The 26097-nt window shown below is 39.5% G+C and overlaps 2 protein-coding genes across 2 annotated transcripts; both read right to left on the reverse strand.

Annotated features, from left to right (window-relative positions):
* Positions 1–3406: 3406 nt before the first annotated feature.
* On the reverse strand, positions 3407–9742 carry lrrc31 (leucine rich repeat containing 31; the record flags this gene model as incomplete). The annotated part of the gene is made up of 10 exons (XM_083901799.1): positions 3407–3780; positions 4811–4966; positions 5088–5252; positions 5481–5648; positions 5722–5904; positions 6840–7004; positions 7102–7269; positions 7445–7588; positions 8329–8535; positions 9730–9742. The coding sequence occupies 10 exons, from the start codon at positions 9740–9742 to the stop codon at positions 3407–3409; spliced, it is 1743 nt and encodes a 580-aa protein (XP_083757925.1).
* Positions 9743–12140: 2398 nt separating this feature from the next.
* Positions 12141–25007, reverse strand: eif2s3 (eukaryotic translation initiation factor 2, subunit 3 gamma). The gene is made up of 12 exons (XM_083901289.1): positions 24926–25007; positions 22820–22883; positions 22580–22707; positions 22368–22489; positions 16566–16660; positions 16285–16443; positions 16059–16193; positions 13695–13789; positions 13446–13590; positions 13131–13300; positions 12861–13033; positions 12141–12504 (listed from the first exon to the last, which is right to left on the reverse strand). The coding sequence occupies exons 1-12, from the start codon at positions 24992–24994 to the stop codon at positions 12441–12443; spliced, it is 1419 nt and encodes a 472-aa protein (XP_083757415.1). The 5' UTR covers positions 24995–25007; the 3' UTR covers positions 12141–12440.
* Between the last annotated feature and the right edge of the window lie 1090 nt (positions 25008–26097).

Raw genomic sequence — 26097 nt, forward strand, 5'->3', positions numbered from 1 at the left:
TGAAAATTAAACTGTCAAACAACTTCTCACATTTATGTTTGAATAGATTCTGTAGAATAATCATGATTTTATTTATCCTTAAAGTGTTTGACATGGTTGACTTTGTTTCACATGAACATGGAATCTTTTAGTTTCACTGTTGTAGTTCAGTGTTTTTATATATATAAAAAATCCGATACACAGCTGTTTTTGTTTGCTACTTTTTGTTATTGTTTTAAATGTCTGCATCACTTCTTGTACAGACAGTCATAACGTTACAGTCACAAAAAAATCACTACTGTGTCGAAACTGCACGACAACAGGAAAATAAAATTGAGAAAGGAAAATGTGTTTTTGTCAAGTGTTTTTTTTTTTTACGTTCTGCTCCGAATTTGACACATAAATAACTAAATTTGAATTAAGAAAAGAAATTGATAGACACATCTTAAATAACTGATCTATTAAATAATCGAATTAATCAATAATAATACAAATTGACATTCGATATTTATGTTCAAAGTCTATGAATATAAACAAACCTTTCCGCCAAAAAAAAAACATGAAATTTTCTTCCACCAACTGAATAATGTGAGTTTGAGACTCTTTTGTCCCTCGCAGACCGCCGTCCACCTCTGTTGCCATAGCAACTCGAATTGCAACCGTCTTGGCTCCTCAAGTTGGCGGAGATTTTACGAAGCCGTTTGCGCCGAAAACGACGTGAAAATTGACTTTTAGCGAATCGTACGACATGAAAACTATGAGAAATGTGAATAAATGAAGACGATGATGGGGTTTCGTTTACATTTTTAAAAATATTATGACAAAGCAAGATTTATTTTCAAACGTATTATTGATGTATTAAGGAGCTGTTGTGTGGGTTCATTGAGGAGTGTGAGCTCATCACATATAGCGTTCGCACTGTTCCGTCCGTCCGTCATTCCGTCCGTCCATCCGGACTAAAATGAATATCTCCAGGTGTTTTTTTCGTTTTGTCCAAAAACCTTTTTGTGATTTTTTCCTGAATTTTTACGGGGTTTTTTTGCGGGGAAATGTGAGAAATGTGTAAACGGCACTTTACGAGCTTGTCAACACGATATCTTGACAAATATTCGACATATTGATGTCAAACTGGCACTGTCTATGCCTCTTACAAGTATCTTGGACAAGTTCGAAGATCGGTGACCTTGACCTACTTTCCAAGGTCACTGCTGCACACCACATGTCCAAAGTGGCCTTCATTGCCTTTGCAAATTTTGCTTTTCGCGGAGCATTTGTAGTCGTCGACTATCAACCCTCTAGTTATTGATCGTTTTAATCTTTAACTATGTCATTGTACTTTTCAGCTTACTATATTCACTTCACTATCGTTGTTTATTTACAAATCAATGGTTAAAATCTGAAGCTAACGTGATGTTGATATAAAACAAAAAACTATTCTTTATTATAAATAAATTGGGGATTTTATTATTAGGCCATATCGCCCAGCCCTAAATAAAATCATGTTTTCATGGCCAGGTCTTGAGTTAAAGTTTAACAGTGTCACAGATGAAGGCGTCAAACACATCGCTCGTCTATTACAGGTTCCTTTATTTCACAAATTCACACTTTGATTTCACATATTTCAGGTTAAAAACAAATGAAAAGGTGATGTGATCAAATAATAATTCATCATTTCATGTAGTTGAATAATTTAGATAAAAATGTTGAATCAGTAAATTCATGTGTCTGTTTAAACATGGGTTAAATTAATAATACACTTTATAAGTTTGTTTCTATCGGTGCTGTTGTGTTTCGGCCCAAACCAACGTTTATTACCTGTAGAAATCCGCTTTTCTGACGGTGTTTCCCAGCCGCGAGATTTGAGACTCAACTCTCTCACCCAGAAGACAGAGTCATGTGATTGGCCAGTATAATCAGCACACCAGCTCTCAGAAGCACAGCTCCCCCCTCTGGAACGGTAGATGCACTGCTCCTCATTATCAAAACATTGATTTAACAATGTTTAAAAATAGCTTCTTCACGACTCCTCGCCGCAGTCCCTTTGACGACCTTTGACCCAGAGTCAGACCCAGAGTCAGAAGACACTGTCGCTCGTGAAACACCTCCACAACGGACGTTATTCTTCTTCTGCGAATCAGAGTAAATTGGAGACACTGTGAGAAGCTGCAGCTCCTCCTACTGACGGAGACACAAAGACTCACTTTATGTCAGAGGAACAAAAATAAAAGATGGAAATGGTCATAATACAATAAACTGGGATTTGTTTAATAAAAAGAGATTATCTACATGTTTACATTTACATGTTGCAGTGAAATGTGGAATCGTTGTTTTTCATAAGTGCATCAATAAACCTCAATCAATAAATCAATAACATTTCACTCTATCATTTTTTTTTTTTTTTACAGTTCCAGTTTTTTTTAGTCTGTGCTTAATGAGCTGTGAGCGTCTCCAACCAGTCTGAGACAAGCAGTGAAAACCAAATGGCTACCAGCGAGGACACACTTAAGTCAAGACTCACTTAAAGCTATACTTAACTTTCTTGCATTTTTACACTTTTCTTTTGTAATCTTAAATTGCTCCTAATAAGCGTATGTCACTCTAAAACCTAAGATGAATCCACCAGGTTTTGAAACTCATCATCATTTAACTGTCATATATTATGATAAAAGTATGACTAAATAAAATAATTGGCCGAGCTTCCTGTCTGTCTTCTGTCACGCGCCTCGCCGATCGCTCGGCTTGCGAGTCGGCATCTCTGACAGAGCAGTGTTACCAACATGTGGACTTTTTGTGGTGTTTGGAGACTCTCACGTGAAAGCACGTATCACTCTGCAGTTTCTGAGCTCAACAAGCAGCATGTGTTGTCGGGATCACCTCCCAAAGCACAGTAACCTCTGCAGTCCCAGTGTCCAGGCTGATAATGAATCACGTATGAACATAGCTGCTGCTGTTCAGCCCTGGAGGGCGGGACTTTTAGGTGTTCATGCTCAAATTTTTACTAAGTGCTGTGAGACATGCAAGAAAGCTAAGTATAGCTTCAATAAAATATAAATCAGCTTTTCCGACAGGAACTGAAGTTTGTAAACCACTCACTCTCCCACACCAAAGTCCATAGAGTAAATCAGTGATTTTAGCTTGCAGGGACACGAGATGATAGTCTACTGCTGCCTCGTGTGGTCACTGAGGTAAATCTGAACAAAGGATTTCAAGTGACAAAATAAGTTATTATTATTTTTGATCCACTGTTGGAGGAAATATTGGATATCCTCCTGTGTGCTGTAATGTTAAAATCACTGATTTTCTCTTTGGACGTTAGTGTGGGAGAGTGAGTGGTTTACAAACTTGGGTTTCCTGTTGGAAAAGTCTGTATTTCATTTCGTATTTACAGTGTTGTTTCATGATCTGCGGAGTCTGTCACATGAGCGCGTCACTCCTCTGCTCTCTCCTGATTGGTCCTCTTACATGATGACATCACATCTTTTATTTCTGGATCAAACTCCAGCAGGATTTTCCTCTTCCTCACACGCTGACTCAGCTGCTGTCGTTCCTGAGAGCCGATCGTCCAGCGATGAGCAGACAGCCGGGTCAGAACCGTCAGTGAGGGCAGAGCTCGCAGCAGTGCCGGCAGCCAGGCCGAGCAGGAGGCAGAGGTCAAAGGTCGCAGGCTCAGGTCCAGGTCCTCCAGCGAGTCTAGACCTCCAGCTTCAAAGAGAGTGGCCCAGCCTTCCTCACTGACTGAGGAGTTGTAGGAGAGATCCAAGATCTTCAGAGACGTCAGACAACCACGTCTGCAGACGGACGCTGTACAACAACAGCACAAACAACAACAACGCAGACAACAATATAAACATCAACACAGACAACAACCACCACACAAATTACAAAACACAGCCTTAGCTTTACTTTTACTTTTCCATCACTTCAACTTTAAAGTCTCTTTAACTTCACTTCGTTTTAACTTAAAATGTTATCTTTAACATACCTTAAATTCTCTTTGACTAAAATGTTAAGTCTCTCTCACTTAACTTGTGTCATGCATCGTCGGTTATGTTAAGTTTGTATTTGTGTCCTAGGATGGTTTTCACATTTCCTGTTTTATTTTGGTGGGTGTAGGAGTTCCTGTCTGTCTGCTCTGCGTCTACCTTGTCCTTGTCTCGTCTCATTATCCCTGAGTGTCTGAACCTTTGCTGATTTCCTGAGTGTTTGCACCTGGCCTTTTTTACCTTTCCTATATATACTCCCCTCTCCCCTCGTCATGTGCCAGTACGTCTTCCATGTCTTGCCAGAGCTGTACAAGTATTGAATCACATCATTGATAGTCCACGTTTCTTTGTGGGTTTTGTTATTAGATCATCTAAGTTTTTCTCGTCTAGTTGTAGATAGATTTTTGTTGCTAGACCTTTAACTTGATTAAATAAAACTTGATTTTAAACTTAATGTTTAAAAAGTTGACAAATCTCACTTTCATCTTAACTTATCTTTACTTATATTAACTTGACTTATCATCTCAACTTTATTCAAACTACCTTTCCTTATCTTGACCTATCTTACCCTTATCTAACCTTTATCTTAACTAAAATGAACCTAAATTATCTGACCTTATCTCGACTTATCTTAACTTGATTTCTTTATTCAAAACAACTTAACTAATCTGACTTTAAATAAAATGACTTTAACTAAACTTTTTTTTTCCTGTGTTACCTTAAATTCACTTACCTTAAAGTTAACTTGTATATCATCATATTCAATTTCTCTTAACTTATCTGATTTTCACACTGTGATGACCTCGCAAACACACCACCGTAGTGAAACAGTCGTGGCTTCCCGTTACCTAGGTGACGCAGGTCGTCAGAGGTGAGGTCACAGCTGCTGAGGCGGAGCTCCACGATGACTGACGGCTGCAGGGCGTCCAGGAGCAGAGACGAGCGACCGCCGACCACTTTACACCAGGAGATGTCCACGACGAGGAGGGACGGCATGACCTGAGCTGAACAAACACACAATTTACTCCTGTTTTCTCACTTTTATGTTATCTTTCTTATAGTTGTGTTCATATATGATAATAAATAAACATATTTTTGTGTACATATTAGTATAATAGTATGTACCCAGAGCAGTGAGCGACTCGTGGTTGAGACTGCAGCTGTTGAGCGGTAGACGCTTCATCTGTGTCAGTGGGAGGGCGGAGACTAGCTGGTGAACCACGCCCCCTGCCTCCTTATTGGATGACACGTCAAGCTCCGTTAGTGCCGTCAGAGCTGGGAGCACCTGGACTGAAAACAGGGAGTCACATGACTGCTGCACACGCAATACATGTTTTTTTTAACCTGCAATACAAGTATACCGACACCAGGTGAAGCTAGAAAAACTTTACTTTTAGTTTACTGATACTCGTTTGGAGAACTCTCCCGAAACTTCTTCAGACGATTCACTGGGATGAAAGAAGCGCATCCTGGCATGTTTGTTGGGCGGATCACACAAACACATGCAGAGATACTCACTCAGGGCCTCCAGGTCTGCATGTGTGAGGCAGCACTGGTGGACGTCGAGGATCTCCAGGTGTGTGAGGTGATCCAGGTGAAAAGTGAGGAGGTTCAGTCCTCCTGACACACCCCTGTTACAGGACACGTCCAACTCTCGCACTGAGGGGAGGTAACGGAGCGAACCACCTGCAGGACAAGGAGGTGGGATGGGATGTCACGTTTATTATCGTGTGTTTTTCACAGTCAGTATGTCTCATACCCAGAGAGTCGAGGCAGTCCGGTGTCAGACCGCAGGCCTGCAGTCGAAGCGTCGTCAGGGAGGTGGCGTGAGAGAGGGAGGACGCCAGTTCTCTGAAGCTGCCGCCCTCCACTTCCTGCGTGAGCTGAGGGTTACAGGAAACATCCAACACGCAGAGTCTGGACAGAAAAGACAACACTCCTCCTGAGAGGACAAACACAGACAGAACAAATGGAGCGTTGACACATGTTCTGTTCCTGTGGCATAATGGGAAATGTAGGAAATTAGATTAAGATTAAGATTAGATTAAGATTCCCTTATTAGTCCCGCAGTGGGGAAATTTCCAAATTCTGCATTTTAACCCATCCATGAGTTAGTGAACACACACAGCACACAGTGAGATGAAGTACATGCTAACCCAGAGCAGTGCCTGCATTCTGCGGCGCTCGGGGAACAGTGAGGGGGTCAGGTGCCTTGCTCAAGGGCACTTCAGCTGCGGACAGGTCGGGGGTTCGGACCGGCTACCCTCCGGTCTCAAGCTTGAAGCCCTAACCACTAGGCCACAGCTGCCTCCCAGCTAGCAAGTAAACCAATAACGTTTACTTTTTAAAAAATAAATAAATATGTGAAAAATATAGTTTGGGATTCACTCACTCTCCCCCACCAAAGTCCACAGAGAAAATCAGTGATTTGTCTGATTGGTTAGTTCAAATATGTTATTTTGTGACCCGGGCATTTGAAGAACCGTAATTCAGATTTACTTCAGTGACACAAAGTGACCACACCAGACAGCAGTCCCTGTGAGCTTTTTACTGCTGCCTCGTGTGGTCACTTTGTGTCACTGAGCTAAATTTGAACTAAGGATTTTAAATGCCCAAGTGTCAAAATAATACATTTGAACTTAGTGATGGAGGCAGCAGTGGATCAACAACTCCTATGTGCTGTGATGTTAAAATCACTGACTTTCTCTATGGACGTTGGTGTGGGAGAGTGAGTGTGAGAGTTTGTAAGAGAGTACAAACTTCTTACAAACAAAGTCCGTCTAACAGTCAGATAAAGTCATGAACGTGTCTTTAAGAGATTGTAGACTTAAGCTAACAAAGATTTTATTAGGACTTTGAATACTGCCATTTTATTACCCAGTCCAGCAGCATCAGCTGCAGTGAGCTGACAGGCCACCAGGTGAATCTCCCTCAGTGGTGGTGGAAGTTTACCCAGCAGGCCTTGCAATCCTCTGCCCCCGATGCCACCATTCCAAGACAAATCCAGGACCTCCAAAAATGGGACGCAGCCGAGAGCTTCGCCTAAAAAACAAAAACAAAAAAACAGTTCTGAACAGTTCTACTATAATACTAGATATATACTGATAGTTATGGGGGAAGAAAACATTTGGTTCCCCACCCAGACCAGTGATGTCACCAATGCTCAGCCTGCAGCTGCACAGCCTCAGTGACTTGATCCCGCTCACATGATGGAGGTGAGAGGTCAGTGTGGTGAGACACCCACCAATCAGCTCATTCCAGGAGACGTCCACGTCTTCCAGCTCAGGGAGGTACTGCAGCAGTGTTGCTGAGGAGACAAAATGGCTGCCATGAAACGTGTGTGTTCCAGGTAGTGTTGGTTAAAAATGTACACGTTTAAAGTAATGTTACAATATTACTAGCTATATATGTGTTGTGGTTTAACAGACATTAAATTATAGTGGAGTATAAGTATGTGTGTGTGTGTGTGTGTGTGTGTGTACCCAGCTCCAGCAGGTCTGTAGCGGTCAGGTCACAGTGAGTCAAACTGAGAACCCTGCTGTCCGCTTTCTTCCCGAGCCTCTGCAGGAAAATGCGTACTCGACCCCAGCCGATGTCACGCTCATCCTCCGCCGACTTGACGACACCTGAAACACACGGGTACGAAACAATAAGGCGAGAACACGGGCGTGATTTATTTTCTCTTAAAGGTCCAGTATGCAAGAAATGGCGAACACCTCAACATTCTAGAGAGGACATGGTTTTTTCTGTTTGCCGAGTTTGCCCTTTATAGCAGCACAAAATCCTAGCTTCTGTAAAACTAGCTAAACTAGCTCATCTGATAAACACATTAGACCTGTTGGTTCATAAAGCAACGCAGTACCACGTAGTTAGTGTTAACAAATGATTGCTAACTGGCTAAACTAGCCCATTTGATAAATACATAAACACTATTTCACACACAAATACACCACAGTAGCGTGTGTTTAACGTTCATGTCACTCCAATGTTTTAATAACTAGTTGACTTCACACATTTATACCATTGTTTGCTAACTAGCTAAACTAGCCCATTTGATAAACACACAATCTCTATTTTATGCATAAATACACAATGAATTTAACCTATATTTGCTAAGTGGCTAAATCCATCATTTGACAAACATTTAATAACATTTATAAAACGATTCCAAAAACGACACAGACTGACTGAGTGAAAATTTGGATATGAAAAAGGACAGAAGTGTTTAAAAAAAACATCCAAATTTGGGGCACGAGGAGCTTGAACGAGTTGATGATTTTGAGGAACACAAATTACGACCTCCGAGAACAACTAAAAAACTATTAATGAGAGTAGAAACGGAAAATGCTAATAAAAACAAACAAACCTGAGCTCTGTCCTCTCTGTCCTCCGTCCTCTCTGGCCTCAGATTGCCCGTCCTCTGGAATCCTCGTCCGTTCCGAAGACCAGGACAGGAAGCGTCCCAGCGGCTTCCTGTCCGAGGCTGTGCGTTTGCGGCGAATCTGACTCATGATGACGTCAAGGGGGGATCGTCTCTGAGCGCTGCCCTCCCGTAGCGCCCCGCGCTGGCCATCTGACCAACGAGAGATGACAAAAATCGCAACTGAACACAATCGTCCTTGTTTCTAGATTTTCCTGCCAACATGTCTCCAAATGTCTGCCATGGAAAAAGGCCCATGAAGAAATTCTTCTTCTTCTGTTTTTAAGTTGGTTAACATTTACAAGTGAAGCTAGCCAGGTAAGCTTGGTGACACAGATGAGGAAAGAGACACGGTTGGGTAGTAGCCGTAATCTTTGTTGACCACTACGCTACGCCACTCATTCATTCATCACCTTTTTTATCCGTTAAATCAGCTGGTTTTCATTCATTCCACTTATGCATCCATCTCAGCTGCACTGTAATAGCTCTGTGCTGTTTGATACAATAAATGCACCAAATAAAGCCACTTTGGATTTCAGCGTATCTGTTCTCATAGCATCCAAGCGTGTCACAAGTCTCAAAAGCTGAGGACCCAACCTCGTACTCTCAGCGGCTAACAAGGTTTGCCAAGGAAGCGGCAACAATGAGGGTCGGTACCAATATCTTTCGATAGTGCAACTTTTTTTCAATACGACACTGTGAATGTGAAATTCACATTATTTGTTTTCTAAGCACATGAATTCACTTAAACGCCAGGATTCAAAGTGTTCAGACCAAACCAATCGATGTGTACGCAAAAAAAGATGCAAGAACATGCATAGAATGATAATAATAATAATGATAATAATAATAATAAAAATAAACAATTTTACTATAAAAACATATTTCAATTTTGTTAAACTTTTTTTTACTCTCTGGGGGCCCCTTCCAGTGCTGGGCCCCCGGAGTGCTTGTAGCCCCTGACTGTGCCCCTGCATAAATCAATCACTCGATGAAATATGACATACATTTATGTACATATATGTACATGTATGGCTGGAACTCACGATTGTTGTCAGAAATTGTTGAAAAACAAAATTATTCAGTTTTTAATCATTTCTTTGTTATACAGAGCAAAGAAACTGGAAAATCACAAAAACATTTAACTATTAAAAAACAAACTGATTCATCGAATGTAAAATTAGTCGTCAACCTTTTTACTAATACCTGCAGAAAGGTAAAATATGCATTTATTAAACATTTTGTGTACAGAGAAAGTGAAACCTACAGGACAGAAATCACCGTGCGGTTTAATCACATTCATCTAAACTGATTACAAATAAGAATTTAGCTGTTTTTTCCGTTTACCTGCTGGTTCCATGTGAGACGTTCACGAACCTCAGCTATGCGATATTTATCGTTTGATTAATCCTCCTGCTTTAGCTCGTTTTAAAAAAATAAATAAATCAACTCTGACTCGTCTTTCTCTCTGCTCCAGTGTCGAAGTCACACCTGGTGGCGTCCAGTCTCGTGCTCGTCAGCTGGTGTCACCATCCCGGAAGTGCGACATCAACACCTTCAGTCAACACGTTTTCACGACGTCAGCAAATCAGTCAACGTCAAACTTCATTTGATTCAGTTTAATCAAACGGAAATTGTACATCATTATCGTCGCTATGTGCAAATTGTATTCATAAATAATAATCATTTAACAAACATGTAAAACTTGTTTTTTTGTTGTTTGGAGTAAAAGGGGGAGGGAGGGAGCCAATGCATGGGTTTGTGTGTGTGTGAAAACTGAAATTAAAGATTAAAATCAAATTATCTAACACTAGGTTACAAAAAAAAAAGCAAAGCAAACAAAACATATGAAGGTAAATTAAAAGTCAGGGGATTCAGTCCAAAGTTTTTGAAACTTTTGAAAGTTTCAAAAACTTGTGAATTGATGAATTATTATTATATCAGTGAATAATAATTCACTGATATAATAATTATTTATTATAATGAGTCAAATTTATTTTTTTAGGGCCACATTTTATATCATTATGGGTGCTTTCACACCTATAGTTTGATTGCTTTGGTCCACGCCAGTCAGAAAAATGTTACAATGTAGCAAACAGACGTGGGTACGGTTTGCGTTCACATATACATTGTTGTAAATGAACCAAAATAGGCCGTGAAGACCATCGGCACCGGAACCATCTGCATTATCCATAGCCATAATGCATTAAACTAGCCTACGCTGTATAGTATACGCACTCGCACCTGCCACTAACTGTTTGAATTAATTATTAATAAATTCAACAAAATAACTGTTAAATATTATGATATAATGCTGACTACACTTTATACATGTTCAAAGTATCCATATAAACTCCATATTGAACACAGAATACCTGAACTCATACATTTCTCTCTAGTTTTTAATAAAACTAGTTAACCTATTATACCTTGTTAAATATTATGAATATTAAAATGCTAACCACACCTGCCATATCTTCAAAGTGTCCAAATGTCATGAAAAAGCATACACTATGTTTATTACATTTCATGAAAAAGCTACAATATGTTCAAACTTTCCATTCAATGCATTAATAAAGAAATGGAGGCTTAACAATTTTTATATGATAATTAATACATTTATATTATAATGTAATAAATATTATGAATAAGTGCTAAATAAACCCATGATATCCTTAATGTGTCCAAATGAGCTCAATAATAAAGAAAAAATGCCTTAACTATTTTTTCTGTGTTCACTAATAAGTTAACCAGTTAACTTATTATGTAACTATTACCAATCATAGCCAAAGTAATAATGATTGTACTTGTAGATAGTTGTTACATGAATCATTGTACAAAACTGAAGGCAATATCTCCATCAGTCTGGAAGATAAAGCCCAAAATGTGTTTTTAGCATAATAAATTCATTAATTTGCTAATTAATAATAAAGCTACAAAGATAGGGATAATTCTCAGGTGGTATGTGATGCCCATGCAAAATTTGAAGCCAATACCTGCAATACTTTGGAAGATACAGGCGAAAATATGGTTTTTATATCATTAATTAATTAATTAACTAATTAATTAATTAATAATAATGGTAGACAGCTCAAAATCAATAGGGATCATCTACAGGGGGTATGTGACCCATAAAAAAAATAAGAAAATTTAATCTCAAACGCCTTTCCAGTTATCGCGTTAACGGCTAAAATCTGCGGACGCGGACGTGCGAGACCGATTCCATAATATCTGCGCGCGTTTCTCACGGATATAATTATTAGACCATTTCGGCCCATTTGGTTTGGTTGCTCTCACACCAGGGGTGTGACCAGGGGAACCGTACCAAAGTAGAGCGGATAAAGTGGTCCGAGACCTGCATTCACACCTACACAAAAGAACTGAACCAAGGGACCAAACATGTTTGGTGTAACCAAATGCTGTAGGTGTGAAAGCACACTAACATGTTTTTCATCTAAAGTGGAAAAAAAAAATCTGCTCCTGCTTGGTTTAATTTGCTGCTGTGTTATATTTGCATGACCAAATGTATATTTTACTTTCAGATTCTTATTTCTGCAATTAACATTTTTTGTTGTTTGGTCCATAAACTATAATTAAATGATATACTGTATATATAAAAATATCAAAATGGTTGTTTTTGTGTTTTCTTTGTCACAGAGAAGCAAAAAAAAAAAAACACAAAAGAAAATGTGTATATAAACACATGTATACCCCCATTTTAAAAATGATTTTATTGACATATTTATCTTTTGCTCAATCAAGAGACAAGAAAGTTTCTTCCAAATGTGTTTTATTATCCGAACGAAATCTGTGTGGACAGTTCAGGAGAATCTCTGCACTGAACAAACCTGTGCTTCACAGGTCAAGCCTGGCTAAGCCCCACATCCTCCTCCTCAGGGGAGGAAGAGGAGGTGGCGTCTTCAAACCACCGACATGTCCAGCTCTGTTCTCGTCCTCGTGGTGAGGTAAACAAAAACCCAAGAAAAATAAAAAGAAGCAACGTAGAGTGTTAATGGTTGTCGGCGACGATTTCACGGCCACATCCCACTTCTTTCTGCTCAGTCGTCGTCCACTGTGGGTGTGATGGTCACGCCCCTCCTGATCTGTCCCCAGCCAATCAGACTGACGGGAGAAAAGACAGACAATCGGTTGAAAAAACAAAAACACATTGTACAACACTAATGGTGGAAATACATATTTTTCCTGGTCTGTTTTTACAACTTTTTTCAGGTCTGTTTCTACTTCTTTTTCTGGCCCGTTTTTATGTCAATTTTCCCCAGGATGGATTTAAATGAACAATGCAAAAAGAGAACAGTCTGAGCAGGGAAAGGACAAAGCTCCATATTTGAGCTATCAAAACAGAGAACGTAAGCTTCTCACTTTTGTCATTCAAATCTCGTCAAAATAGAACATTTGTTAAATGGATCAGAGAAAAGTGGCTTTAATTATTCAAATATCGTGTTTCTGATATCATTTACCGCCAGTGTTTCTCAACTCGTCGACTCAATGCGATTTTCTCTCCCACTTCCGTGCACACGGGGTTGGTGAGGACGATCTTGGCCAGATCGGCCTTCACAGCGCTAACGCGTCCTCCTGTCGACAACGAGCCAATGTTCACCATCAGAACTTCGTTCTTGGACAGTTTCTGCACCTGCAGGGGTCAAATCGAGATGGTGTCATCACAAGAGGAAAAGGAAGTTCCACATCATTAATTCAGGCAAAGATCTATGCCGGAATGCACTGCTCACCTTGGCGGCCTTCTTGTCTCCCTCCGTGCGGACGCCCAGCAGCCTCCTGAGCAGGAAGTAGGAGATTTCCAGCTCGGTGAAGATTTCGGGCAGTGCTCCAACGGCGCCGAGCACCTGGCCGACCATACGATCTGCACGGCACAGCGTCGGGTCAATCTTGGTGCCGACACCTGCGCAAAAACAGGTGTTTTTTCCATCAGTGGATGTTAAAGGGATAGTTCAGGTTTTCTGAAGTGTGGTTGAATGAGCCACGTATGTTATATTAACAGTATATTTTTATTGAGATGAGAAGCTAAATTGGGTGTGTGGACGTACCAATGAGACCACCAGGGGCAGCGTACTGGAGATCGTTGTGTTCAGCGAACAGAGACACGATCTTGGAGAAAATGGGTTTGCACATCAACTTTCCTTCGTGGTCTTTGGAGACAATGCCGGGTCTCACCTCGATCTCTTGCCCCACCTAGAGGTCACACAGAACAACAGACGGTGAACAGGTCAGTACATTGACCTTCAGAATTACTCTGTCTGACAGAAAACTACTATGATGTTGACATTAATGCTCACCTTCAGTACACCCTTTAGGATACTTCCTCCTGCCACGCCCCCTTTCAGGTCGTCAACCTCACAGCCGGGTTTGTTCACATCAAAAGATCGGATGACTGAAACATGAGGAAGGAAAATATTGAACCTTAAATTTTTACTGTTAATGCGTGCAACATAAAATTTGCCACAGGTTCGTACATTTTTGTGACGTTTTAAATTTTTGACATCTGTTCCAATGTCCAGGGTTTTCCCTGCCTGTCTAAGGCAAAGGCAGGCCACCTGGGTGATTTTGGCCACTGTCTTGGTTGAAAAAGGGCAGAAAACAATGTTTCCAATGACCTTGACACAATAGAAATATGAGTATTGTAGTGGCTCTATAGTGTGTCTGGGGAACCGTGCAAACCTCGTGTGTCATATGTTGCGAGCACTTGCATCGTATGCGCGTGTGCTGTGTATAATACATTTCTCTGGTGCGCCACCATCAGGAGGAAACTGTTCTCATACAAGTGTTTGCCTCCTTTACTCCTGAGCAGTGCTCATTTTAGTGGATACTCCACCTTGTGGTCAAAGGAGAAACCACACCTCTCTGTTTGTGCTCCTTCTCATCATAGAAAGTGAAGCACAGATACTATTTTGTGAGCTACACTGCTACACAGAACAGGACATATACAACTGGACATAATAATCTCTTAAAAATTGAAATGAAATAACTTATGTTATATGTAGGACGGGGGCCATCTTATTCTGTTACCATTTTTGTCCTCACACTAGTGTAGTCATCTGTTCATCATCTGTTTTTGTTGTTTCTTTTCTTTACGAAATAACAGTTAGCAGGCCAGTTGCAGTAAATACAGTTTCATTGTTGCATAGTTCCATTTCAGTCAAGAGGCTATTTTAGCTGTAATATCTTATTTTATATCCTGGCCATGCATACATTAATCGTCGCATTTGTCTGTTTCAAAGATATCAGCTCCCTACCCCCCACCCTGAAGGCCTCAAACTGCCATCAACGCCTACGACACACAATCATAACATTCACAAACACTGTACAATCTGTTCCAAGGTTGATTTCCTGGATCAAAATGAATAACATTATAATGGAATTGAATTTTTTTATATTTTTGATCCATCTTGGCGTAAAATTTAAAAGATTTTCATTGGTCAAATCATGATTTTTCACTTAATACACAACACTCTAAAGGTGGGTTCACACACTTTGCACGCCGCACACGTCACCCAGGTTCTTCAGCCTTTGCCAGCTTGGTCAAAAAAAACAAAAAAACCCTGATGTCTATGACACATGATTTCAAACAAAGTTACATTCCTCACCTTAAGTACATGAAATGTAGCAATTGAAACCCATTACAAATTTAATTTACATTACATATACATATTTTAAAAAAATACACAAATACTATATATATATTTTTACTATTCATAACCTACAAGGTGGCAATATTGTGTTACAAAGGGCAACAGACATCTATTTTCTAAATTAAATACTGGTTTGGTCCAAAAATTTCAAAAACAGGAAATGACAATGTTCTCAAATGTCTTCTTTTGGCCACAAACCAAAATTATTCAGTTTTATTGATTTCTGAAAGTGTTCACCTTTACGAAGAAAAAAAAGGAAATGATTTTTGAAAAAATAAGAAAACACACTCAATGCGATTAATCAATTATGAAAATAACCGGGGATTGATTTAATATGGCCTTTTTCTATTGATTGGGATGAATGTTGGTAAAAAAATACATTAATTGAATTCAGAAATGAATTGAACTTTTTTTTTTTTTTTTTTAAATGGTATTTAATCAAATTGGATATTTTTATACATTTTGCACTAATCATTATGTAAAATAGAAAATATTGCATATTTAGTGGGGATTTTAATGTTAAAAAGCTGTGATAATGTGTTTATTATAATATTTTAGGGCTGCAACAACTATTCATCGATTACTAAATGATTTACTATGTTAATTAAAACAAGTCTGTGACTTTTAATCTTCTTAAATGTGAATATTTTCTGAATTGTTTGCTCCATATAACAAAGAAATCACAAAACAGAATCCTTTTGGGTTTGTGGACTAAACAAGACATTTGAGAACATCATCATTTCCAGGTTTGATCAACATTTCTTAACATTTCCTGACATATTATGGATCAAAGGATGAATCAGTTTAGTTGCAGCTCTACTGTATTTAAAGGGTTAATGATTAAGGCTTTGTGTTGCTTACAAAAAATCAATCTAAAGAAAGTGAAAAAAATATTGTTTAATCGCAGTTTTAGAAGGGGGACATTTAAAAAAAAATTATTTTTAAAGTGAAATCAAACAATGAAATACAACATGGTGAATGCCAAGGACATAAAACAAACTTTCTTCTTACCAATGAGTCTGGGCTCAGAAATGAAGTCTCTGATGGGCACTGGGATCTTTTTGACGATGTATTCGCAAACCACCTCAATGTTATACTTCAGCTGGGCCGAGATGGGAATGATGGGAGCTCCCTCTGCTACTGTGCCTGCAGGACAAATGTTACACAGAAGAGTCAAATAACAGATCAAACAAAAACAAAGGCGAGCGAGAGGGTGTGTGGGTTAGTCATGACTGACCCTGTACAAAGGCCAGGATCTGCTCGTACTGCTCTTTCGCCTGGCTCTCCTTCACCAGGTCGATCTTGTTCTGCAGGATGAGGATGTGTTTCAGCTTCATGATCTCAATAGCTGCCAGGTGCTCCGACGTCTGCGGCTGAGGACACGACTCGTTCCCCGCTGACAAGAAATGGACACGGACGAAAATTCAGGCGATTTCCAAAAACAACACAGGAGTTAACGACATCTTTTCTATCGAGAGTTTGTCTTGTTGGAGGCTGCGACAGGAAATGGAGAATTACCAATCAGCAGCAGAGCAGCGTCCATAACAGCAGCTCCGTTCAACATAGTTGCCATCAAAATGTCGTGACCAGGACAGTCCACAAATGACACGTGTCTGGAAAGAAGATACATTATTATGAACATCACAGTACACAGGAGTTGTTGATCCATTGCTGCCTCCATTAGTACGTTTAGATATGTTATTGTGTTAATTCAGAGTTTGTAATCCCTTGCCAGCTAAAATCACTGATTTTCTCTATGGATTTTGGTGTATGGAGGTATATTTGGTGCAAAAGTCACAAGCATGTGATTTCGATTTTGGCTTCTCACGATCATAATCGAAGAAAAACGATTAATATCAGCTAACTGGAAACATTTTGGCTTCAATTTGACGGACGTCGAGCAAAAGGAAATTGTTTGCAAAGTTTCTCGTGCTGTCGTGTCTGCTCCTCAAGGCAACACGACCAACTTATTCAGTCACTTTAAGTTCAGTCATAAAGTGGTCTATGACCAGGCGATAAAGCTCATCAGCCAGCGCCACTGCAACACAGTCCTCTATTAAGGACACTCTTTATAATGTGTCCCATAATATCTCACCACGACCCGCAGACATCAAGAGATAGTGGAGGCCGTGACGTTAATTAAAAAAATATGGTAGCAAAGGACATGTAAGCATCAGTACCGCAAACAACCCAGGATTCAAGATGCATGTTAAGACTTTGGACAAGCGTCACAAGTTGCTGTCACGTTAAATAAGAGTATTTTGTTTTGATTTTGCCTGTGTTATTAGTGATTTTTGCATGTTGTAAAAGTTGTGCAGCAGTGCATATAAATTGGTTGTTTATTTGTATTTATTGTTTTTATAGCTAACATAATTTTAATTTACTATTATTATTTTACTTGTTTACATGTTACTAATTTATTTCTGTCCTTTTAAGTTATATTTAAATGTGAGTTTTGGTGGTTCAATAAATACTCCAATAAAGTTTTGAAATCAATGAATAATCGTGTTTATTAATCGTGATTTCAATATCAATCAAAAATAATCATGATTATTATATATATATAAAAAACCCTATAGGGCTGTTAAAATTAACGTGTTAACGAAGGATGATTAATTTGTGGAATTCACGCGGTCATTATTTAAAATGCATTAACACACATTCTCACTTTCATTGCACCACAGGTAGACGTGCAGTTCGTGAACAGACAAGGCAGGCAACTGCTTGGGGCCCCGAGCCGATAGGGGGCACCCGACACTCGGAGCCTGAGGGCTGCTTTTAAATGTATCAAAAATGTGCAGTGACCAGCCGCATCCCAGTCCCCCTTAAACAACAACAGGTGACTTGCAATGACATCTCAGTAGGAAACCTCCCTAAAGGGGCCCCACCTCAATCCCATGATCCAGGGATTCAAATTAACACCGTCCCGGGACGTCATTAATTGTCATCGGGACGATCAATATTCTCTCTCGGGACGACCACGGGACGAAAGAGAATTTTTACTGACTACATTTTTCTGTTTAAGTTTTCAACACTTTCTGTGAACCAGAACGGGTTCGCGGTCGGTGGGAAATACTTATGTGAAAAGGTAAATGTCTGCACGTTCAAGTTTGTGTTGTTCAGTGAGACGCAGAAACTGCTCCTTTCTCACTGTGCGCCGCTCGAGCCGCAGCGCGGCTGTCTGCTTTGCGCGCCCGCACTGCATGTAAACATTTCATTAATGTTGACATGTTTGTTTCAATCACTGAATGAAGCCCCGCCAGGCTTAGCGTTGCTTGTTTATTTATTTAAAATAGATGTTTTTATACACCACGGCTTTTTCTATACCGGGGAACAACAGTGCATGCGCCCCCATGTAATCAGCGCAGCGCACGCATGTCCAGGTGCCAATTGAAACCCAAGTCACACTATCAAGTGCGTCATTATTACGGTTACATCGTTCTTGTCAATAAAGATGTTATATTTAGGGAAACACCGATAATTCGGCGGTCGAAACAGAGCGAGTTCACTGTGGAACAACACCTGTTAAACGCTGGAAAGTCTCTAAACCAGTATGGGCAGAAAGAGAGAGCGAGAGAGATCAGCGCTCTTGGTCATTAGTTAATTTACTTATTTTTGTGTAGGTAATATGTTGTGAAATATGTTTAAACTTAAATAAACTACATCTACAAGTAGTTATGTCTGGTTGTATTAGTTTGTCCTGTTATTGACGTCATGCTGTCATCACCTGACAGTCTGGCTGATCTAAAGCCTCCAGATGCAGCGGATGCAGCGCACACCAGATGCGCGCGTCATTGATATCATGCGCAAATACAGATATTTGAATATTTGTGTTTTTTCAAAAGTCATTTTTGAGTAATTTTGACAGCCCTAAACAGCCTCATGCAAATCTCAATGCATGGCCCTTCTCATGACGACTACAACACAATAAATGCAGTCACTAAATGGTGGAGTAGTGGCAGAAGGTCCGGTAGACCACAGTTCTGTGACTGAGTGTGTTGGTTGTCATCTACAACACAACAAATCTAGTCTGGAAATAAATATATTATTTATTATCAACACAATGTATTGTGTTTTTATTATATTATAAGTAAGTAACAACTCAAAATGTGAAAAAAGATTTTCGGGACAATTCAGGACGATTCGGGACGGTTCAAAATGTTTTTCGGGACGCTTCCGGGACGGTGGTGAAAAAAGTTAGTTTTAATCCCTGCCATGATCCCACATCACGTTAATCTGTGTGAAGTTATCGTTCTGCAAGTTAGAAATGAAGATGAAGGAAAATGAAGAGGAGTTATCAATCAGGTAGTGAGAAGACGAAGAAAAAAGAGAGGATGAAGAAAAAAGAAAGACACACAGCTGCAAGTGTTGTTCTGGTGCAGATAATGATATAATCATAACATTAACAGTATGTGACTGCTGTTATTGAACTGTTACTTTGTCGAACTAACGGGGACACAGACTTTAACAAAAGTTAACATTAGCGTCAGAACGCTAGCTGACGCTAATGTGATAAAAGCGATGAGACCATTTTATCATGTCATTTTATTTGACAAGGTTTTTGCATGTTAACCTCTTCTTCACAGATGCCCTGGTACCGGCATACCAACAGAAAGGACAGAAACTCACCTACAACATATAAACCATTCTTATGTTCACGAAACAAAGTTAAAACACTGATGGATCAAACCAACAGGAGTGAAAAAAAAAATGTTACAACGCACATGTTGAAAAGCAGCACCGGAACGTCAACATGAAACAAAAAAAAAAGTAGATAATCCAGATTCCAACGGTACCATTTTCATCCATCTACGACCAAGATTCACTGATCCAGCCCCAAAATAGGAGCAAAACCGCTTCTAATAAAGAACTATACTTCCCAGCATGCTTTGGGGACAAATGCCGGTCTAATTGATAATTACAGAGCGACATTAGATCGTTCTGATTAGAGAAGGGTGAATTTCTGCACAAATGCGTCATATGAATTTATGTCCTTTTGACTCACTAATGAAGTGATTCACATGCATTTGGAGACCGGGGTCTAGGTTTAAAACGAGCTGTCAATCTCCCAAATTGACCAAGGTAAGCCAGAGCTATGGCGCCGCGTAGCTGAACATGCTGCAGAGTCACGGAGTTGTTATTGTGCTCCGCACAGGAAGCATCGATTTAAAGCCAGTTTTCTTACTTTTCTTCAAAACAAGTTCTTTTTAGACCAATAGTGACATGTAAATAAAATTAAATGGGTTTAAATAATTTGGTACCTAAGAAATCTCAAATGGCACAGATGGTGCCAAACGAGAGAACACTTAGACATCTCTTTACTAAAACCTGTCATTTTACTCTGCTTCAGCAGCATCAGACTTTGCACAGCTCATGTCCACATATTGTTACATGACCTCCATGTGTCTTTAAGCTCCTACTGCATATTTAAAAGGTGATATTTGCTTTAAAATGCAATTTTATTTAGAATCGACAAAAAAATTACGAGTAAAAAAAGTCGAAGTGTCACAAACACGTAAAGTTCACGACCACGGAGGTTGAGGAAGCTGTGCACGAGAAGATGATCCTGCTGTCCAGGCAGCTTCCCTGAGCCGTCTGGCGAGTGGCGACACGCGCGGTCCAGCTGAGCTTTTTTTCCTCTTTTTTTGCCCCTCATTTTTATTATCGCTGTTCTGATGGTCAATAATGGACATTACAGCCATGTTTTTGAGCCTAAAATGAAGTAGTACACTGTAGAATAGTTTACACCCCCGCACTGCTGCTGTTGCAGAAAAAAAAAAGTCGACACGTGGAACTCGACAATTGACTGTAAAAATTTGTGAAATTCCCATCCCTACTCACAAGTGTTATCTTTATTTTGATACCAAGATAATCCACATAGAGCTTGTAACTGCAGAGATTTACTCTATTTAGTTTGGGCATGTCATTTTTGAGCAGGGACTGAAAAAAGAGGGTCAGGGAAGGTTAAACAGTAAGTGGATTTGGTTTATTATTGAATAAAAATCAAACAGAGAGTGAGATCAATTAAACCTATATATATCTTTAAATATATATATATATATATTTATTGGGCCCTGGGCCACTTTGTACCCAAAATTGGGCCTCAAGGTCAAAAAGGTTAAGAACCCCTGGTCTAGAGGAAGACCAAAGAGAAGATGTATGGATGTAGTGAGGACATGAAGTTAGTTGGTGTGAGAAAGGAAGATACAGAGAATAGGGTTAGATGGAGGAGGTTGAGTCGCTGTGGCGACCCCTGCAGGGAGCAGCCGAAAGGAAAAGAAGAAGAAGATTGTTCAAACTACTACAATATTGCAACAGTATTCTGTATTTAACTGAACCGTTTGGCACGCCCTGTTTGGTTCAATACACAACGGCAAACAACGGTATATCACAAAACTTAATCAAAACTTTGTATGGCCGTGCATGCTGTGCCATTAGATCCACTCAGGAGCAGAGACATGAGAGCAGCGCTGGATTCAGTGCCATGCTCTGCTCATATCACTTCCACTGCCAATCACAACGTCCCCGAGTTCCCCTGGTGCCAATGAGCGATCCGCATACAAATGCCGAGCACTGTCTGAACAGTGTAGAAACAATGGCGAGTGAATGACAAAATCCGTTGTGTGGAATAATTTTGGATTCAGCATAGACTACGATGAGAATGGGAAAAAGGACCATCAACAAACAAACCACGGTGTGCAAGCATTACTTTGTAAGCATCGGTTACACCCCCGCAGTGAAGTTAGTTTTTTAAGTTGGATATTCGACAGACATTCGCTCCGGGTAAACGTCTACGCTCCGGGTAAAGCGCGACTCTGAGCAAGCCTCTCATTTACGTCAAACTGACTTAAAAGGAGAATCGTGACATTTGCACCGAGCCATGTGTTTTCATACGTCACACTTATTTCCCATCAGACTGGGCATAGTTCATTCAGCAGAGTATTTATTGTTTATTTCTTATTTAGTGTACAATAATTAGATTTTGACCTGCACCATTTGTGGAATGTATGTTTTCCAGAATTCAATGAAAACTTCAATCTTAGATTTTGTGTGTTTTTTTCCTGTGTTTATTTCTTGTTTGGTCTGTCTTTTTAAGAATACTGTATGTTGACGGCCACACGGGCAGTGAATTTTTTTTTTTTTTTAGGTACACACAATTTAGCGTAAACTCTGGTCCCTGCTTGTCAGCCATATTTTCATTGAAAGGTCTCAGGCTGGTTCTCAGTGCAGGGGGTGCTCACAGAACCATCAGTGCTGATTATGTGTCAGTGCGTCCTTTTTTTGTGGTTGTTGGACACAGCCAAATTCTATCAGGCTTACCTGACCAGTTTGAAGTTGCCCTTGGTTCCGGATATGTCTGTAGGAAACTCATCTGGAGTGCTGCTGCCACACGACCTGTAGCACTCTGGCCTGGGACAGCTGGAGTCATCAAGTTGATAGATCTAAAACGGGGAGTGATCAATCATTGGCTTTCCCAATCAAAAGGTTGAAACCTTTGGCAACTACTGTCACACAACTGGTTCCTTGCTTACCTTAGCATTAGCATATCCTAGCTTGATGGTGATGTTCCTCTCCAGCTCATTCTTGAACCTGACAGTGTGAACACCAGAAATGGCCTTCACCACTGTGGACTTCCCATGGGCCACATGACCGATGGTACCTGGGGGAAAAAAGGAAGTGGATGTGGCAAAGAAATGTAATGTTGTACACCAAGCACAGCCAACAGCAGCAAAAATCAGAGAGTTATAACAGGCAGTAACTGATCTTCATACCAATATTGATGGTGGCCTGTCTGCTGATGATCTCTCGGGACAGAGGTGTCAGGGAGGAGACATCCTGGACAGACAAGGACACGTTAGCGCACGGGTGGGAAATTATTTTTCCCAAGGGGCCACATGAGAAAGATAAAATATTGTTGAGGGCCGGATCAATGAGCTGAATTCAATCTGCTCAATATTCATTTTATCTCTCTCTTTTTTATAACATATCACCTTCACAAAATACACAATATATATACATCCTCCACTGTCCATTTCCAAAATAAAAAATCAAATAAACAACAAACAAAAAAACAACATCTCCCCAAAACTCTGCAAGTGACTAAAGCCCTGAAATTTCGACTAAAAATAGACTAATTGGGAGGGGGGTGCTTTGCGAGTGCGGCTATTTTAATTTGAAAAGACCCGCAGCCGTGGCTGGAGTTCAACAGAGTGACGGCTCTGACAGCGTGTTTTCTCAATTTTTTGCTCAAAAACGGTTTCTAGTGAAATCAGCCTATTTTCTCATGCCGATTACTACAGAATGGAAAAAGGTATAAACAAACTTTTTTTCCAGATGAAAGAAGAAAGTTGATTGTTTCTTTTGGTAGTGTTAACATAGTCATAGCACACAATATTCTGTGTGTCTCGAAAGATGGGTCAAATCCTCTGAAAATGGCTGGCAGTGAATAAAATAATATTTATTTTAATTTCAGTGTGTCTTTTTGTAAGACTTTATAGTTGAAGTTTAAGTATTGTTAATAAATGTCTTACAATAAGAAAAAAAAGTGGTGTCTGCCCCTAAATTGGATGAATAAATATACATGAACCACGGTGGCCTTCACAGACCAGAAAGGATGTCGTTATTTGTTTGTATAGCGCTCAGCTTCTAGTTCTGTAAATCATCATGTAATTTAAGGCTGCGGTAAACCAAAATACTTTTGAACCGTGAACCATGAGTTTTTGATTTCTAAATTACAGTGCATGGGCTTTAGCAACTTAGCACTCAAATGGTTCTCATCTTACCTAACAGATAGGACACAGGTTTGCGATGTAGAGGGGCCCCTCTCTGATCCTCAGAGAATAGCATGCAGGGTGCCGCAAAGATCCTGGGGCCCCTTTTATTTTTATTGTACATAAACGACTTGTCAGCTGTGGTACAGTGTAAATTGTTATTATATGCAGAGGATTCTGCTTTACTTGTCCCAGAGTGTAATGTTAAAATTACTGAAAATACTCTTGGTGTTGAGCTTGAGTCTGGCTGAGGAATGAAGAGTTAAAGGATGTCAAAGTATAAAGCACAAAGAAAATTCATAAAAATATAGTTTTCACAGGGAATCAAGTTTCTGTTTATTGTATTTTGTCCTCTATGGTTTATTATGTTGGAGAAGAAGCATTATAGCCAAATATATATATATATTTTTTAAAGACAGTGGATGTGTTATGTCCCACACTCCAGTCTGAGTCTTTTCAGCTCCTTGTGGAAATAAGTTTCGTACTATTGCATGTCATCCTTTGGATTGTTGTATTTTTTGTCTTGATCCAGAAATAAATCAAATCAAATATTTAAGAGTAATTTTACACTCAAACGTTTTTGCAATAAAATGGAATTACGTATTTGAAATACATTGCTTCTTTTGTAAATGTGCTGTGTGTATTTCATTATTTTCAGAAACTATGACAATAAATGTTAGCTTCTTCTTCGACTATCCATGTATTTATACATTCATTAACGACATCTACATGTAGGTAAAACGGTCGAGCAATTCAGAACAGGGTCGACTTCCATCACCATTGCGATATCCATTGATATGTTTTACTTCAACTCAGCAAATGATGCAGTTTGGCTTAAGTGTCTGTAATTAATACAGGAAAAAATGTGATGCTAATGGTAGATTAAAGTTATCGGCTTATGTATATTTATTAATACAGGATATATTCTCTGGCTGTGGTTGTTCTTCGCCTCGCCGGCTCGGGCCTGGCTGCAGTCATGTGCCGGTGCATCGCTAGCGGCATTCAGCGCAGAGAACCGTCATCTTTTAAGGTACACATCTAACAAAACCGCGGTCAGACTGTCACCGACATGTATAAACGTGTAGATCCAACAAAAAGGACACTTACTAAAGAACTGAGGTCTTGTTTAGCCAGGTGAGGCTGACCAAGCGTTGTACCAGACTCATCGCCCGCCATCTTGAATGAAAAGGGAACGACGAAGGCAGCTGTTACGAATGCCTGATCAAGACAAAACATAAATTGTTTTTTCTTCTCTCGCTGTCGATTATTGAATTAAATATTTAATACTTAATTATATGTATTAGAAAACGCATTGGTTTAGTATTATACAATATAATATACGTGTGTTTACGTTTTACAACTCGCTTGGCTCATCCAAGTCCAAGCAACGGGTTCCTTTCCCAGAGGCTGATGCAATTTCGCCTGTAAAATGTTTTTCACGTAAAACCACAATTCGCTGCTGTTCGTACCCTAATAACGACGGAGTATAAGTAAAATACACATCCGGTCTGTCTAACTTTTCCCCAACTTTATTTAATTAAAATATTCCCATGTTTGCGTTCGTGCGGTCCCTGTTTCGTGACGTCACATTCGAACTCTTTTGTAGTCCTGTTGTAGTCACGTTGTAGTTCTATGAGGATCTGAGCTCCGTCTTCCTACTTTACTTTGACGTGAAATGATGTACCCACTTCGTCGATACTGCTTTTTTGTGATTACTTTTAAAATACAAAAATAAAAATGTATTCATTTACAGAGGTTGCGTAGAAATTATAACATGTAATAATAATAATAATAATAATAATAATAATAATGATAATGCATTATATTTGGAGGCGCCTTTCATGACACTCAAGGTCACCTTACAACAACAAAATAAAAATAACAATAATAACAACAACGGGTAGAGTTAGAGGGTGCAATATATGAATATATATTAGGGATGCAACGGTATAGTTTCTCCACGGTTCGGTATGTATCAAGGTTTTGGGGCCACGGTATCAGTACGGTTTCGATATCTTAATATAAAACTACTCAGACTAGCAAATGCAATATTACATTGTAAAAAATAATTAAAAGCACAAATATAATCACACCACAAACTTTATTTAAACAATAGTTACTTAATTACTACACATTAGAACACTTTTGTAGTCCTCTTATATGGATTGTAGTTCTATGAGGATGAACTCTCTCTTCCTACTTTACTTTGATGTGAAATTATCCAAGGGCAAAATCCATGCATTTATAATAACACACACTGTGGCAGTTATGGGCAGTAT

Source organism: Microchirus variegatus, assembly GCF_963457635.1.
Source record: "Microchirus variegatus genome assembly, chromosome: 15".
Taxonomy (NCBI): Eukaryota; Metazoa; Chordata; class Actinopteri; order Pleuronectiformes; family Soleidae; genus Microchirus; species Microchirus variegatus.